Consider the following 18,061-nt stretch of genomic DNA (forward strand, 5'->3'; position numbering starts at 1 on the left):
GTATTCTACTCCAAGTATTGGGTTAATAATTATACTTTAATTTTTCAAATATTTCAAGGTTGGTAATTACTGGATGAGCTGTTGTTGTCGTCTGATTAAAGTGGTGTCAAAGTTTTATTCTTTATTGTTAACGCATCATCTAAAACACACTTGATTTAAATAAAAGGGCGAATTTTAAACTGTTTTTATCACGGGCTACTCGTTCTGTTAGTATAACAATAATAACAATGCAGTTGATGTCGATTTAATTAACTTGTTTACTCTTTATGCATTTACGTCATTCTAAATCTATTTGATTTATATAAGAGCGAGGCAAACTGTAATGGAATTATTCTTTCTTCTAGCTGATTACCTTCTGTTGGTGAGTACATATCTTCTTTTTCATTAATAATACGTAACTTAAATAACTTAGTGGTGTTAAAGAAGCAAGCTTTTTATTTTAAAAGGTTGTGGAGACTTAGGTATGTTAACGAAGTCAATATTATCTACCTTTTTAATTAATCTGAAAGGATTATTTTTAAAAATGTAAAATTTAACAAAAGGAGTACATGTTCTTAGTTTATTGTTATTTTTAACTTTCTTTAAGCTAAAAATTGTGTTGTGGCAGCATTTTTAGCTTAACAACAACAGTCGTAATAGTTACCAAAAAAAAAAAAACGCCACCAAAGAATTATTTGTCGGTACGTGTTTATAGTAAATATTAGTTACTTACATTATATTAACACTAAACAACAGACACCAATATATAAAATAACATATTCCTGTTAAAATTAGTTTTTCTTAAACGAGTAAAATAATATTATATTGTTCATCATACTTCCAGTCTTTTACTTTGTAATGTGCTGTATTATAATACATAAGTGTAACTTTTTTAATTTGTTTTTTTTTTTTTCAGTTTTGAACGCTACTCCTGCAAGTTATCGACAACAAACCAACATTACAAACGCGACAACTCATTCTTATTAGCTAATATTTTTTTTCAGAAAATAATAGTATATTTAATATACTGTCTGTCCTTTAATTTTCGGACTGTGAAATGAATAGACGTGTGAAATGACGTGTAAATGAATAAACATGGACATATTTTTTTAATGTTTCAATTCCTGTACACGCTATTTTTTTTTTCAAATTAACATCTCATGAGCGGTGTTTACTATTTAAAATTATATGGTTATAGTACTTAATATTTATTATCAGCATTTTAATATTTAAAAGTTCTATATAAAAATATTTCGTTTAAATATCGGAATGATTATTATTTATTTTATTAAATCGCCAAGTTCTAGGTTTTAACCGCCAAATTTTCCATCATTTGTAATTTTATTTTTTTTAACTTTACAAGGGAACAATAATAATATTGAAAAATTGATATAGGATAAATAGTTGGATAGTAAGGATTTAATATTAATTACATTACGATATTGATTTTTTTTAGATCCGTTTCCTCTATCATATGCACGTTCATTTTATTATCCATTGTTTTGCCCTTTCTTTTTCCTCAAAGGTGTGTTACGTATTAACTTGATTTTAATCTAAATATGTTAATTTTTATATTACTAAAAATATTTTTAAAATAATAGATTTACTTTATATAATATAATAAATATTTTTACTACTATTTCCAGCAATATTTCGGTACTCAGTTTATTTAATTATGAGATTATTAACACAAAAACTAATGCATGTTGCGATAAAAATTTTGTATTCGACAGTTAGTAATCTCACGAGGGTGCAGTATATATATCCGTTCAGTATTCTAACATTATTATTGATCAATATATTAGAAAGGATATGATGTGAAAGAGTGGTTGAAGTTAATATATGTAGCGCGTTTGTTGCCACTGTTACAATGATTTATTTCGAGAGGTTTGTAGTAGAAAGTAAACAGATCGAGATTGATCAGTTATTTGTTTACGCTTGTACGTTGATCAGATAAAAATTTTGTGAATCATATAAACATTCTAATTTAAATTAATAGAAGAATATGCAGCATACACATATTCGTTATTAGATATAGCAAATTGCAAATTAATTTTTTAAAGAGACTGAAGTAGAGAGGTTTTGTGGTCAACCCACAGGATTTCATGTAACAGATCGTATCGAAATATAGCTTTAATGATAAAAATCTATAGAAAGATGTTATTTTTGTAACACAAAATAATTGCACAGTGTATCTATACTTAATAATTTTTACAACAGTATTCCAAAATAAAATATAGCGATATGACTGGTGTTTGCGTTAACATATTGACTTCTTTTTATTCCATCAAACTAGGTTTTATTTCATCTCATAGAAGAGATAGATTCAGTTCTAAATTTTTAGCATCAAATATTAATTAAAAATGCTAATAAATGAAATAACTTTTTGTACTGATGCCCAGAAGATTACAGTATATTCTGTTCTTAAGGGGATAAGAGCCATGCGATAATAAGCGAAAACATCATGGCGGAGATGTTAAGAGTAAAATTTATCGTACTAGTAGGATGTTAACAAGCCTCTCATATCACTCCTCAAGAATTGAGGAGTGATATGATAATTGAGAAATAAGAGATGCGTCAACCCTTAATGAATCGACCCAGAAAATTTCAGATCTAGCCATTAAGTCTAACACTCCTCAGCCTCTTCCATCAAACCGACCGCAACTATCCGAAGAAATCGAAGGTGAAAAAGTCAGTTTAATTGATATAATAATAAAGTACTATGTAACAGTTTGAGGTCAGTTTATTTTTGGCATGATTTTCCAAAAAAAGAAAAAGGTAAAGAGGTGGTTCATCCAATCTTATCAATGAAAACATTTTTCAAATTTTGAAACTGTTTTATCAAAGTTTGAAATCAAAAGCTATGGATGAAAACTAGCTTGAACTCAATAATGTATTAAATTGAACCGTGTCACGTACCAAGCTAATAGAAACAAATCGATTGAGTGATCTAATTTAAAACAGTGTGAACCATCTGAAGTCGATAAATTGTAGAGCTTATAAAGTTTGTTTCTAGGAAACAAACAATTGAAGATATCTGTCGTGAAGAAGCGGCTCCCTCAGCAAGACCCTTACACTTATCAATAATCTATAAAAATTAAAATTGATGACAGGCAGAAAATTACTCTCTTAGGCATTGCCCAAAAAAAGTCAAATATCTAATGAAAGTTTGATAGTTTATCTAATGGAAGGCGGATAATGAGCAGCCTCTCATTCAAAGATTGACATAAAATATTAAAAACTACAGTTGAAATCGTCTTTAATGAGAGAAAAGAAATTTATGATGTTTTAACCAACTAGTTCTAGAAACGTTTGATGAAATGAAATAGGATCAGAGTTATAGAAAAGTTATAAAAAACGATAATCTGGAACAAACCGATCCTTCAATTTCGATGTAAATGTACGATACAAATTAAGTCTACATGACCCAATAAGGGAAATATCTCTATTCCTAACTCAAAAACTGTTATACACATTAAAAATCGAACTAGTTGTGACTATCATTAAACTAATTTAAAATAAACAAACAACAACGGATTTTGTTTAACGTATATAATATATTGCTGTATATTCAATCTTGTGGTTAAAAGCTTACATTAACTTGAACACCGTTAACTGTTAGCCGGCATCAAACGAATTCAGAAAGGATGTCTTAAGAACAATGCCATGTTCGAAAAATGTTTACATCGGTTTAGAGTCGGTTTAGTCAGAAAATATGTCGATCAAACTCATTGTGAAGTGTTTCTTTCAAGCTAGGGTTATATAAAATAAATCACTAAGGCTTAATTTTCTATAAAGATATACAGGTTGATTTATTTAACTTCTCTGACATGTCCGATTACCCACCGACTATTCGTGCTTTTAAAAAGTTTAAAGGTGAATGTAACCTAAATGGCGAATTCATCAACCTAAGAACTAAACTTTATACTTAATTATAATCGCTATCCAACCAGATTGTCTCACATCATAGGATTCAATAGTTATGCCATAAAACCTGGTAACTTGGTTGGCTTAACACTTAATGGTAACTTGGGTGTCTCCTTCAACATATCGATAGTGGATACGTCTAAACCGCTAGTCAAAATGATTCGTACTTTTTATTAGCGGCAGTGTACAAATATTTTACCGAACTGTCATTCTTTATAATTACAGCAGAATACTGTCGACAATTAGAATGAGCATACAAATAGCTATATAGACACTGAATTATTTTCAAATTAAAAAAGAATTTAAAAGAAAAAATATTTTTTCTAATGGAAATTTCTTGTAGTTTTTTTATGTTTTTGGTGATGATTTGTTGTTTATCGATAAGTAGTCGATCGAATAGCGGGCGAAACTAAATAACCAAAATAAATACATGGTAAAACTTCATCTATTACAACACAGTAAAACTTAAAAATAACTTGTTAAATATCAGTATTATTTTACCAAAAAAAATAAATACGTAATTTGAATTAGTTGTTGCGATTGTTGGTACCAGTTTGTTGATGACAACAGGAGATTGGTACCGAACTGAAACAAAAATAAATATATATTACAATCCCATCAATTACAACACATCACATTATAAATTAAAGGACTGTTAGTATGTTAATGCAACAATATTATTTTATGAGGAAAATGAGTATGCCTAATAGGAATTAGCTGTTTCAGTTGTAGGTGTTGGTATGTTAGTATTGATACCGATGTTTTTAAGTAACTAATAAGTGCTAAACATTTGCCGACAAGTAACTTGGCATTACTGTGGTAGTTGTTGCGACCGTTGTTGATTCAGCAGCTCTCATTTAAGTCAAAAAATAAATAAGGATAATTAGTTTTAATAATCGTGTTCAATTTTCCTTAAATAACATAATTATTCAGATAGTAAGTTTTTCTTAGTAGAATAATATTAAATAAATAATTATTATCATATGCATACTGAAAAATAACTTGGATGTTGAAGCGGTAGCTGTTGAGACCATTTTTGATGAAACAGGAGTTGTTTAAGTCTAAAATGAAAAACAAAATAATTATAATATCTACTCTTGTAACATCTCTTATAACATCTACTTTTGTTAATATTTTACATTTTAAAAGATTATTACTTTCAAATGAATTTAAAAAGACTCGTTTCGTTAATACAACCAGGTATTCAAAAGCCAAAATTTTATTTAAAAAAAGAGCTTGCTTCTTTACACCACCAGATATCTACGAGGTATTTAATTAAATAGGTTTGTTTTGTTAACACCGCTAGCTATCAACAAGTTAATTAGGTAAAATTTGAAAAAGAATCTAAGTAATCTTTAATAGAAAGTATCACTTCAAAAAGTGAATAATTCGGCGCCTTTTTAAAAATAAAATCGGTTTTAAAAAACATAAATATATTATCAGTAAATAAGTTAATTCAACTGAACTTTGATTGATATTATTATAAAAAATTATTAGACGAATTGAACGTGTTACAAACACTTTAAAAATTGATTACCCTTTCCATAAAAATTTAAGATCTTGATCAGATAAACAATGCTTTAAACGAGCGCTATATACCCCTGATCACCTATTGCCGATAACGTGATTTTTTAATGACCTTTGACTAAAATGTTTTTATGGAATTAGTATTATTTTAATAACTTAAGACATAATCTTATCCATGCCCCAGAACCGGCATTTTTACACTATTCATACATTTCCTATCGTCAAAGGGCGTACGTATTACTCTTTCAATAAGAGATACAAATAATAAGCATGCGAGAAGAGGAATAGCGCTGACATTATTACTGTATTTATTGTTTATTTATTACTTATAGTTAGGTATCCCTAGAATACAATAATAAATAGCAAAGTAAAAACCATATAACCGAAGTTATTTTAGCTGTCGTTTGAGCTAGAAAATAATGAAACTGTTATTCATTTTTGTCATTTATCTATTTAAATAGCTTATAATTGGCTGTTAAAATATTTAACTCTTCAATTTCCCTTTATTTATTGTCGATTTTTGTCTAGCGTAGGTAGTTATTAAAGATTCATTAATATATTACGGTTCATTAAGAGTCATTAATATAGTCCGCTTTTTGTGACGGAAATTGAACGAGAATATAGGGATTTATACAAAAATAATTTCAAGTTATCGTAATAAAATATTTTTTAAAAACAAGCCGGTTGGGTACTTCAATTATTTTTTAGCTTTGTCTTATACTTCTACTTAGCGGTCACTTAATTTACGGCCCGACTAATACAACAAACCTTAAACAGTATTAAACCATGAGCCTCCTGTAATTTGAATAATATAATCAACGACTGACATAAAATCTTGGGAAGACCAATTATATAATTGCATCAAAGCTTAGAAACTAGCCAGACTAATTAAGTTAAGTTGTCTTCCTTAATAAGTTCATTTTTATTCTTTTATCTTAGAAATACAATTTGTTTTAACAAGATTTATGATTACTTAGAAGACTCATTAAAGCTATAATAAATGGTAATGTCATTATATTTTTTTCAAAATATTTTATGTGATACTTTCTCTCTAATTTTTTTGTATTATTCTCAAAAAATGTATATATATATATATAACGAACTCCACAAGGGTTCAACCCCAAACGAGGAAAATGAGTTAAATTATATATGAGAAAGATCCTCGACCAGAATCAAGCGCAAAACCAGCTGATTTAAAAAATTCTATACTAATTATATCAACTAAACCCAAATTATATCAACTAAGGATATATATATATATATATATATATATATATATATAGATATCCTTTTGTAATTAGACTTAATTCTTAATTACACTGTAATTTATAGTATGAGAGAAAATGAATTTTAACATGTTAATTAGACTGTATTATTTTTAGGAACCAGTAGTTGAAACTACATGGAGCCATCTTTTATCGGACTGTTTGGTTGTAACTGCTGCGGGATCTATACTGTTAACTTCCGCTGGAATGGCTATACTTGAACCTTGCTTGCCTCTTTGGTTGATAGAAAAAATGAAACCGAAGGTAAAAAAATATAAATGTCATTGATTTTTTTTTTTAATGTACCTTTGAAATCTTTAATCATTTTAAAATTAAATCGGGTAAGTTTTTCTGGTGAATATAGGTACGACAGAACTTCATGTAGAGTTGTAAACATAAGTTGCATCATCACTATAAATTTACAGAAATAAATTAGGGTAAGACAGAGAAATAATAATTCTTTTTAGAAAAACGTTATTAATAGATAGTTATTTACCAAAGTAGCAAAGTACCCAACCTTGTTAATAAGCTGATGATGAAGGCTTTCTGCGCATAAGCCGTAAATCATTAAATAGAATTAGGGTGTTCGTTACTTTTAATTTACAAAACGGCTAAAATAATTCCTGAGTTGATTATATTTTATTGCTTTCTCACGCCTTCACTTGCTTATTGTACACAACTAATTACTACAGAACAAGATTTGGCTAGATACTCAAAATTTTATTGCAAGAAAAAAGCCGGCTAATAGCTGATTTAGAACTGTACATAAAATAGAATATTGACTAAACTTCTAATCGACCAGTGATGAGTCCTACAAAAACAAAAGAAAATGTTCAATTTGGATGATGTAACTGAAATATGACTGATTTAGTTTATTGAAAACATTAAGATTATGGTAAAATTCACGTAAACATAGTAACCCCCATACTATTTATACAACTGGCAATAATACAAGTTTTGTTCATTTATATTGCTTTTGAGAGCATGAATAGGTATGTGACATTTCTGTTGATTGTCGATAAGTTTTTTTAAATTTTATTAGCTAAGCATAGTTGAAAATATCATGCTATCAGCGACACCACCACTGGCGTAAACTTGATATGTTTTAATTTGCTTTCACTCACTTCCGATTATAGTGAAAAAATTTGGATGAAGAAGACACTATTATTCACCGCAGTATTATTCACTATTATTCACGATGCATGCATATGCCTGAGCTAAAAATTCAGTTGGCGGAGTATTTCCCGAAAGATAAAAATGATTTCTCGAAGAGATGGGTAATGATAATCCATTTAGTTAAAACGTTGTTACAGCTACTAAGTTACCAGTTGAGATTCACAACCATTTCCCATCGGAACGTCTGCCGATAAAAAGTTACAACTACAAATCAAATCTGAAGCTTTGGGTAAGTTTTGGCTTGTTCGTCGAAATGAACATGGAAATTTAGTCACAGAAGCATTGAAAATATTAATCTCTTTCGGCACGTCTTACCTCGGTGAAAAGGGTTTTTCGGCTACGGTTGCGCTAAAAATTAATTTACTTTTGTGTGCTTCTAACATAAATCCATGTATCGAGAAATTTTGAAATAAAAACATTCGCGACCATCTCATTAATTAATTTTCTTTACATGTATACTTACTTATAAGCGTAAGTAAAATGTTCATAATAAATTTTTTTCTTATAAAATGATTTCATTACTGTTTACGTGTAAAGTTGTAGACTAATTTCGCGACCCCCTTTCATATCACCGCGATCCCCAGGTTTAGAAACAATGTTCTAGATTGATACATAAATCATTTCAATTAAGGCCTTCTAAGTTGCAGTTGGAGCCACAATGTCAAATACAGTTAGTGTATAATCGGTAATAAAGTCTTCTTTATGACGAACGATCATGAAGTGTGATTCCTACTGTACGAAAGATGTGAAGATAATTTAATAATTGGTAGAAATATTACGGCTGATAATTTGTAATTTATATTGAAAATTCAATTTATAAATTATGTATTCTTTTTTGTTAATTTAAAAAAATTATATTTTTATTGATTAAATTATATTTTCTTAATTTTCATTTTCAAATTTTATTATTATATATTATAATTTTTAATAGGCTGGTTTTTCTGAAACGCTGGAAATGTAATATCTTTCTATAATGTACATTTTATAGAATATTAGATTTTTTAAATATCATACAAAATACCAGAAATTAAACTCCGATTATCCCTAGTGAAACATTAATTCTATAACTCTGTTACAGAAGTGGCAACTTGGTACAGTGTTCATTCCGGACAGTTTGGCGTACTTGATTGGAACAAATTTTTTTGGCACATTTGCTTACAATTTCAGTCGTTGGAGAGTAGCAATTGTTGCTATGTTGCTCGTCGGTTTGTCAGCAGTTATGGTAATTATCTTGATTTTTAAACATTTTTTTTCACGTCCTTTATCATTCAATCGCTTAAAAAATTAAATGGAGACAAAATGTAATATTTATATTTTATATACAGTGATTTAGGGAAATGGGAAATTATGTAAATTAAATACACTTATAAAAAATTATATTAAGTAGATTTATTTATAAGATTTAAAAAGAAGAAACTGCCATTTATTCGTGTATTTTATGATTATTTACACTGAAAATAAGAATATTTCTCAAAAGAGTTGTGTGTTGGAAAGCGTTCTCTTTTGTCTGTATCTGGTGACAATAGTTCCGCTCAGTTAGCAGAACGTATGAATTTGTTAGTTAAAAAGTATTACACATAATAATGACATTTTTTATTCCTTTGATGTTAAAGATCTTGATCTTTATTTTTATTGATTAAGAAAAAATCTCTAAATATAACAAATAAATACTTATAGAAACGCTACATACGTCAAGATTACTTTAAATTTAATAACAATTCTTTATATGAAGGTCTAAAAATGAGTAATTATTTTGTACGTAACAAATTAAATAATTGTCAAAAAATAGATATATAAACATTCTGGAAATGTAATATATAGGTGATAATAAAGTATGGAAACGGCTTCATATTTCAAAACTGAAAGTACTAGTACGATCTAGGAAAAATTGCGAATTTCATAGTAACAAAATTATTACTTTATGGTGTGTTTGAAAATTTTGAGCCTTCCCACCCGCCATATTAAATAAATGCTTTTGTTTAGGAAGGTGAATGTTTGATACATGATTTTACTGTAAATTTTTTTCGAGAAAAACAATGGCAAAAATCACTTCTCGATAAATATCTTCATTTTCTATTTATAAACTACCAAAATTGGAAAAACAGAAAAATTACGGTAATGATAAAATGAGGCAAAATGCCCTCACTCTCATCTTCTCACTCTCTCCTTATTCTTCAAATTTTATGTAGGGCTTTAGATAGTTAGAAAAGACTAACCTAAATATTTATTTTTTGTCTTTATAAGTATTCACAGATTCCTTTACTTACTCTGCATTTTTCTTCAAGATACTTATTTGTGTATTCGAGTATCATTCTGAATTTAACCTTTACCACTAAGAACCTGCTTCTCAATAGCCTTGACTCCTGTGCTTAATAGATCACCAGATTTTGTTGGTAGCAGATGTGAAATTTCTTGAAATTATTTTAGTACTGACCTACTATCGAAATTTATGGATACTTGTTGAAACCACGCCTCAAGATCCCGTTTGAATTTTTACCAACCCCCATCGCTTTTTTCATTTCACCCATCATTTGCTGCAAATATGTCTAGGGATTTCACAGGTTAAAATAACTAAAATCCATATCATGTGATAAGAACGAGTAAATTTTCCTCGTGTTGAACTTTTATCAAGTAAGTGCATATATTAATATCTTCATACATATAAATGGGAAAGCCCTCACTGACTCACTTATCACTACTTTTTCTACTTTCCATCTAGATAACAAGCTAAACTTTGGCAAGGTTATTCCCAAGAAACTATGTACAAAAATTAATAAAATATTATTTTGATTATGGGGTGTCCCATATAAAACGCAACCCAACCTTATATTGGTAGGTACTGAAATAATAAAAAGGCATGTGTAAAAGTAAATGTAATTTTTATTATTACCATCCATTACCTTACATTTAGAGTAAATGTTGGGAGTGGCCTCCATCTTCTTGAATACAAGCTTCAATTCTTTTTACAGCGTTTCTTGCAACTTTTTTCTAAGTTTGTGGCTGGATATTTAATATAGCTTGTTCAATATTGACTTTCAATTGTTCAAGTGTTCGTGGTTTGTTGCTGTAGGCATTTTCTTTGAGGTAATCCCATATAAAAAAATCCGCCGCAGTCAAATCTGGAGATCTTGGTGGCCACAAGCCTCGACCGATAACACGATTACCAAAGATTCCTCAACGAAATCAGAAGTTGAACCTGCGTAGTGCGATGTCGCACCGTCATGTTGTAGCCAGCAGTATCTCTTCCTCTTCCAAGAGTGCAATGAACTGAAATAAAATATCCTGATATCGTTCTGCATTAATGATGTACTCGAAAAAATAGAACCGATTATTTTCTTCCGCGATATCGCGCACCATACGTCCAACTTCTGCGGGTGTAATTGTTTTTCGTGATAAACGAGGGGATTTTTTGCACTCCAAATTCTACTGTTTTGGCTGTTTACGTAGCCATCCAAATGAAACCATGCTTCATCTGTGAAAATTAACGAATCCATAATATTAATTCCCTCACGCAGAAATCGACGGAACCATTGACAATATTGTAGCCGTTTTTCGTTGTCGGGCTGAAGAAGTTGATGAACCGTTTGAATGCGATAAGGTCGTAATTGTAATTGTTTGGTCGCCCGATGAATAGTTGATTTAGACAAATTAATTTCAGCAGACAAACGTCTGATCGATTTATTTGGCGAGGCGAGTAATCAGTCTTTGATTTCAGTGACTGTATCTGTAGTCAACACTGACGCAGATCTTTTGTGTTCCTTGTTAACAGAACCAGTCTCTCTAAATTTTGCAACTAACCTTAATACTGATGTTTTGTTAGGAGCTGGTTTATCTGGGTACATATGGCGAAACAAATCTTGCACTGCAACCACTGATTTCGTACTGAAGTACGACTCAACAATGAAAACACGTTCATCTAGCGAAAACACCATCTTGTCTCTAGCAATACACTAAACGTTATGATTGCATTGTTGTTACTATCGGTAGTGTTCTACTGCGTCGCCGCGATGCTCAGATGTTGGACGAGTCCATTTCAGTAACGAGTAGGGGAGTAAGCTTGACTTTTGAAATTTCATGGATGAGTGATTGATGGGTTCCATTTTATATGGGACACCCTGTTTACTTAAATAGTTGTTGAAAAAGTGAATATCGGAACAGTCAGTAGACTTAAACCTTGCAGAGAAGTTTATTTTAACGAGTAAGATATCGCTATTTGTGATAAACGGTTATTGAAATAAAATTACTAAAGTTACATCTTGACCTCATTGGGGAAGACATGTGACAGTTTCGGTCGTCACGCCACCATCTCCGTACCTAGCTCTTATGGGCTTTACCGGAGGTCATCTTCAGTACCTCGGCAATGTAATCTTTCAGTCTAGCCTCAGCCAGAATGCCACCGATGCGAACATCAGAAGCGACATTCCATCGATGTACTACTATCATAAAATTCAAATAAAACACATCTAACCAAGTCTCAAAGAAGACTGAATGACTTACTAAGAACGAAGGAACTGAACTCTACCTGCCCGAAAGGTAAAAATGGGTTCGACACGCAACGAATCGTAAAACACAACACAACAAAACAACAATAATATTAATGTAACGTAACAGTAACGTAAAACATAACTAACGAAAAACAAACAAATCTATAACCAAACAGAAACAAAAACAGCAACAGTTTAGCAAAACGTAAACAAAATAACAATAAAATTAAACTAAAACAAAAAGAAGGAAACTCCAAGTGGAACATCACACACACCCTTTCAGCGATCCTTTCTTTCGCCAAATATGTGATAAAACTTTCTACAATTATCCATTCGGCCCGTCTTTTCCAAATAACACGAAGATCAAGTGTCGACCTGATAATGGAATGGAATGGAATGCAAAGTTGGCGGGAGTTTATTTCTCCCTACTTATCGCAGAACCTGGACAGAGTCCCTTGCTGCTGGATGATTCTAATCGGGCGTGGTTTTTAAAAGGTTTATTTTTAAATGGCGGGTCTAATTTTTCAAGTTTTGTTTTATTTATTTAATATTTTAAGGACGGATTTAATTGCATTCCAATCCGTTGTTAAACCAGCGTTTTCGAACCCATTTTATGGGCCGACCGCGGAAGGCTAGGCTTATGAAACCTGTCCTCCCGACGTAATTTCCCTTCAGACCGTCCACTGAAGTCCTTGCGGTGCTAACGCTTCACAGGCTAGAAGGAATACACCACAACGGGGCACTAACTATCAGGAGGGAGCAATGCGACTCCTACTCCGGAGCAGTCGCAATTGCTGGTTTATTTTATTTAACTTGTAAGTTTTAAAGGAGAGGTTGTGTAGAAGTTCTTCATCCACTTCTGTTATGGCTGCCTTCCAGGACGCATCTCTGCTGGGCTCTGATCCGGACTCCAGTCCGTGATGTTGGGGCGACTAGAGGGTCTTCCTTCTTCTTCATCTTCTTCTTCTCCCTCTTCTTCTTCCGATGACCGACCTGATAATATCAAGCTGAAAAATGCTATCCGTGCGCATTAAGTAATATTTAACATATCCCTATATCACATGATAAGCATCGTCCAATAATCTGCATTGCGAACTCATACCAGAGTCCGCCAGGCCGAATTTCTGTAATTTGTACCGAAAAGCGCCATGCCCTAAAATAAATTTTGTCACATACTTGTTTGGATGTACCCAAGAAGCGTCCCACAAATCAACAACGTAAGGGAAAAGATCATGCGTATACGCCTACACTCTGTCTCATCCAATCTGGTCTGCCACAGGGCGACACCATGCTGTTCCATCTCCTTTATTTTCTCCAAAGTCAATTCACCTTACTTCTTAGCGACGTAACGCTTTTGCCTCTCAGACGCATTCAAGTCTTACATCCTGATCTTGTAGGAGAAGACACCCTTCGCCAACCCCTCCGTTCCTAGCCGTTATGGGCTTTACCGGAAGTCATCTTCGAAACCTCGGCTATTACACTCCAGTCCTCCTCGGCCAGGATGCCACCGATGTGAATGCCACGAGTGACATTCCCATTCGTGTACTAACTAATAAGAAACTGATCTACCCGTAGAAGGTAACTCACAAACTGTGAGTATGTAATTATCAGTAGTTAAACCGGTTTCTAATATTTATAAAATATTTCAGCCACAGAATAAAAAAACTTCAAAATTTACACAAACCTAAAAGAAAATTAAACATGCAAATAGTAATAAATATGAGTAACAGAAAAAGAAATTGAAACGCAAAATAATTTATGTGCAAAAAATCCAAGCAAAAAACAACCTAATAATGGTAGCAGTTTAACTAAAACAAATTAATAGTCTGGTAGCTAATGATTTAGGCTATACCAGACATATCCGTACTCTAATGCTGGATTCCGAGATCAGATCTCTAATAGTAATGAATTACTTTGTACAAATAGTACAAAAAATGGAAAACTCTTCCATTTTAAAAATAAAAAAGGAAATTAATAAGAAAGTTTAATTTTAAAATTTCAAACCAATTTAAAAGAAGTTTGATAAAAATCAAACTAATTTTTCATTACTGTTTTGTGATAGATGTACTAAAATAAATTTTGGTTAATTCTATTTCCTAAGTAACGATAAATTTTAAATATGTTTTTAGGTATCACTAGCAACAGATATGACACAATTAGTGTTACCTCATTTTGGACTGGGTTTGGGCATAGGAGTACTAGATGCAGCTTTGGTACCGATGTTGGCAAGTCTCATGGACACAAGACACAGCGCACATTATGGTTCCGTTTATGCCTTGCAGCAAACTGCAGTCAGTCTAGCATATTCATTAGGTAATATTACAAGAGATGTGACTAATTTATGCCATAGTCTTAAATTTTCTTTAGAATAACTGAACAAAATTTTAAATGCCACATTTATTAAATTAAAAATCCATCTCGAACTCACAATCAAATTTAATTTAGACAGGAGGTTGTAAATTTAACCTATTATACAAAGTTTATTTTTAGATAAAAGCATTGAAACGTAAGAATTTTTCATATATTTGATTTGATCCAGTGTTTTGATTTCATGAACACAGTTATTATTTACTGCATGTTTTACAGGAAAATGTAATAATAATTGACAAAAATCTACAGAAATAATAAATTCAGAAAGTAGGTTGTTAAAAACAGAAAAATCTCATATTTTCAACAAGTTACGAAAACAAGTACAAGTTAAGCAAATTATCTATTCCCTGAATATCCCTGAATATCTATTGCATGTATAAAAATCACTGACTTGTCTTATATATATATATATATATATATATAGCTTTTACTTTTCCCTCCATAATATCTGGATTTCTTAATTACATGGAAACTAACTTCCTTCTCCCCTTAAAAATATTTTGTTGATATTTCAAATGAAGAACTTCTGTCTTTAGTAGTTCTCCATTTATCTACAGCAAAAAGCACTTCTTCTGGCTTCTCTATCTTATTTATCTAGCTAATCGTTTTATAGCTTTACTACCTAATCATAAATTTTGTTTAAACTTCCATATATTGGATATTATTTTGTCCTATTTATTTATTAAACAATCATTGCCAAACGTTTTACTCTACAAGTTGCATGTGATGAACACATTTTTAATTTTTTATATTTCATGCTGCTGTCTTACTATTATTTATTTTCAAATTAAGTGGATTTCCAACCAAAGTGTCTAAATAATCCTTAACTACTTTTAGTATCAGCAAAAATAAAAAGAAGCGGAATTAGAAAATATTGTTCAGGGAACTGAAACAACTGTTTTTATTCCTGTACTTAAACTAAGGGTAAAGATCAACTGATTGGACTAATATTCATTTCTTTCACATTTTTATTTTTATTTTTATTGATAAGTACTTTCTATGCTTTAATAATAAATTAAATTTTTTTATTTGTCCAAACCATGAAGATTGTGTTACTGAATATAGGGATTAACGAAGGCTTCATTAAGAAAAGGTTAAGTAAAAAGAAAAAAGTACGTTCTGGTGATTTGTAAAAATAAATGATTTTTTTAAAATTAAACAAACAATTTATTTAAGCATAAGTAAAGCATTGCGGAAAATATTATTTGATTAATGGATAAAACTCATAAAAATAAAATCATTTTTTTTTTTTAGTAAATATGTAGTTATTTGTACAGCACACTGAACGAAAATACAAGCATGGGTGTGAAAGACAATGCTTGTTCTGATATATGTATATTATACTACTCTTTCTGAAACATTATACTCCTACATTAACCGTTTGTTTTTCATAACAGTTTTTAGTAATAAATAAAAATATTTGAATAAATGAAGATAAATTTTTTGTTCAGCTTTTTATTATATCAGAAAATTTATCTCAGGTTTACTGTACACTTATTTTATTTATATATTTGTGTCATATTTATTCTGAACAATAGCAATTTTAAAAGTTATCGTTATAAATGCTGGTAGATTTTAGAGCGAGGTTGGACTGTACTTTCGTAGGTGATGAATGAAGACAACGCCTTGTTTCTTGTTGAATAATGGTTTAATGAATGACATCTTGGCAGTTAATGAAATGAATTGTAATATAACGTATAATTTTATATATAAAATAAAAAAATATAAAATAAAATAAAATATTAAAGCTAACGTTCATCTGAACAAAGAATGGAGCCCATCCGGAGTAAGAGTATGACATGACCGCCTTGGATCGGATTCGAGCACCGAATAATAGAAGGTTGCTACCGCATAATGACCACTCCCTGCGGCATTATGATGAAGGAGGTGGCGTGATAAGATCGCCTGACCAAGCTTGCCGTGGGGACTCTAGCCCCCGCTAGGTAGCAGCATCTGACGGTACTAGTGGAACAGAACAAATGTAATTAATACATTAGTGCAGTTTTATTATCTTCTTTGTTTTTTTTTTGTATTTACTGTTTTTTTTTCTTGAAGCAAAAAAATTAATATTTTTGTGAGGCATTATGTCCAAGGTCTCCTTCCGCTTAAAACACACTTGGTATCTACATTCATTTGACAGGTGAGTCCCCACGTGTGAGTTCCTACTTGTGTAGTGTTACTATACTTCACTATGTATATACAACTACAATAATATATATATATATATATATATATTATATTAGTATTATATGTAATATAATTGCAATTACAGTGCATACAATTAAGGGTTTGCGCTGGGCACTCCTTAAATTTTGAAGAAGTGCTGAATTCATATCCAACCTATGCACCCAAACAGGCGCCGCATAACAGGTCATGCTTTAATAGGTCAAGACACCTCGGTACACAATATAGATTATACAAACTGGTGTGTAATATTTACGAAAAGGGGGAAGTTCCTTCAGACTTCAAAAAGAGTGTTATAGCCATGATAACAAAGAAACCAGGAGCAAATAAATGTGAAGAATACAGAACAATTAGCTAAACTAGTCATGCATCAAAAAATCTTACCTAGGATTCTGTACAGAAGAATTGAGAGAAGAGGAAGAAGTGTTTGAAGAACAATTTGGATTCAGGAAAAGTATAGGGACAATGGAAGTAACTTTAGTGCTCAGATTTATGGCAGAAAGAAGATTAAAGAAGAACAAACTAACATACTTGGCATTTATAGACCTAGAAAAGGCATATGATAATGTAAACTGGAATAAAATGTTCAGCATTTTAAAAAAAATTAGGGTTCAAGTTCAGAGAAAGAAGAACAATTGCTAAAATTTACAGGAACCAAACAGCAACAGTGATAATTGAAGAGCATAAGAAAGAAGCCGTAAAGTGAAAGGGAGTCCGACAAGAATGTTTCCTATTCCTGTTACTTTTCAATCTTTACATATAACTAGCAGTTAATGATGTTAAAGAACAATTTGGATACAGAATAACAGTATAAGGTGAAAAGACAAACATGCTATGATTTGCTGATGACATAGTTGCTCTAGCTGAAAGTAAAAAAGATTCAGAAGAAACAATGAACAGCATGGCTGAAGTCCTACACAAGAACTACCGCATGAAAATAAACAAGAACAAAATGAAGTAATGAACTGTAACAGAAATAATGATGATGGACCATTGAATTTAAAAATAGGAAGTGAAAAGATTATGGAGGTAGAAGAAGAATTTTGTTATTTAGGAGGTAATATTACAAAAGATGGATGCAGCAGGAGTGATACAAAATGCCGACTTGCACAGGCGAAACGAACCTTCAGTTCGAAATATAATTTGTTT

General features: G+C 31.0%; 1 protein-coding gene across 1 annotated transcript in view; it reads left to right on the forward strand.

Moving 5' to 3' along the window:
- Positions 1 to 18,061, forward strand: part of LOC142317825 (synaptic vesicular amine transporter-like) — a 100,816-nt gene that overhangs the window by 71,326 nt on the left and 11,429 nt on the right. The window contains exons 8-10 of the mRNA XM_075354376.1: positions 6,816 to 6,962; positions 8,953 to 9,096; positions 14,488 to 14,671. Of these exons, the coding sequence (XP_075210491.1) occupies positions 6,816 to 6,962; positions 8,953 to 9,096; positions 14,488 to 14,671 (475 nt within the window). The remainder of the gene's footprint in view (positions 1 to 6,815; positions 6,963 to 8,952; positions 9,097 to 14,487; positions 14,672 to 18,061) is intronic.

This window comes from Lycorma delicatula, chromosome 1 (genome assembly GCF_047948215.1).
Source record: "Lycorma delicatula isolate Av1 chromosome 1, ASM4794821v1, whole genome shotgun sequence".
In the NCBI taxonomy this organism is placed as follows: domain Eukaryota; kingdom Metazoa; phylum Arthropoda; class Insecta; order Hemiptera; family Fulgoridae; genus Lycorma; species Lycorma delicatula.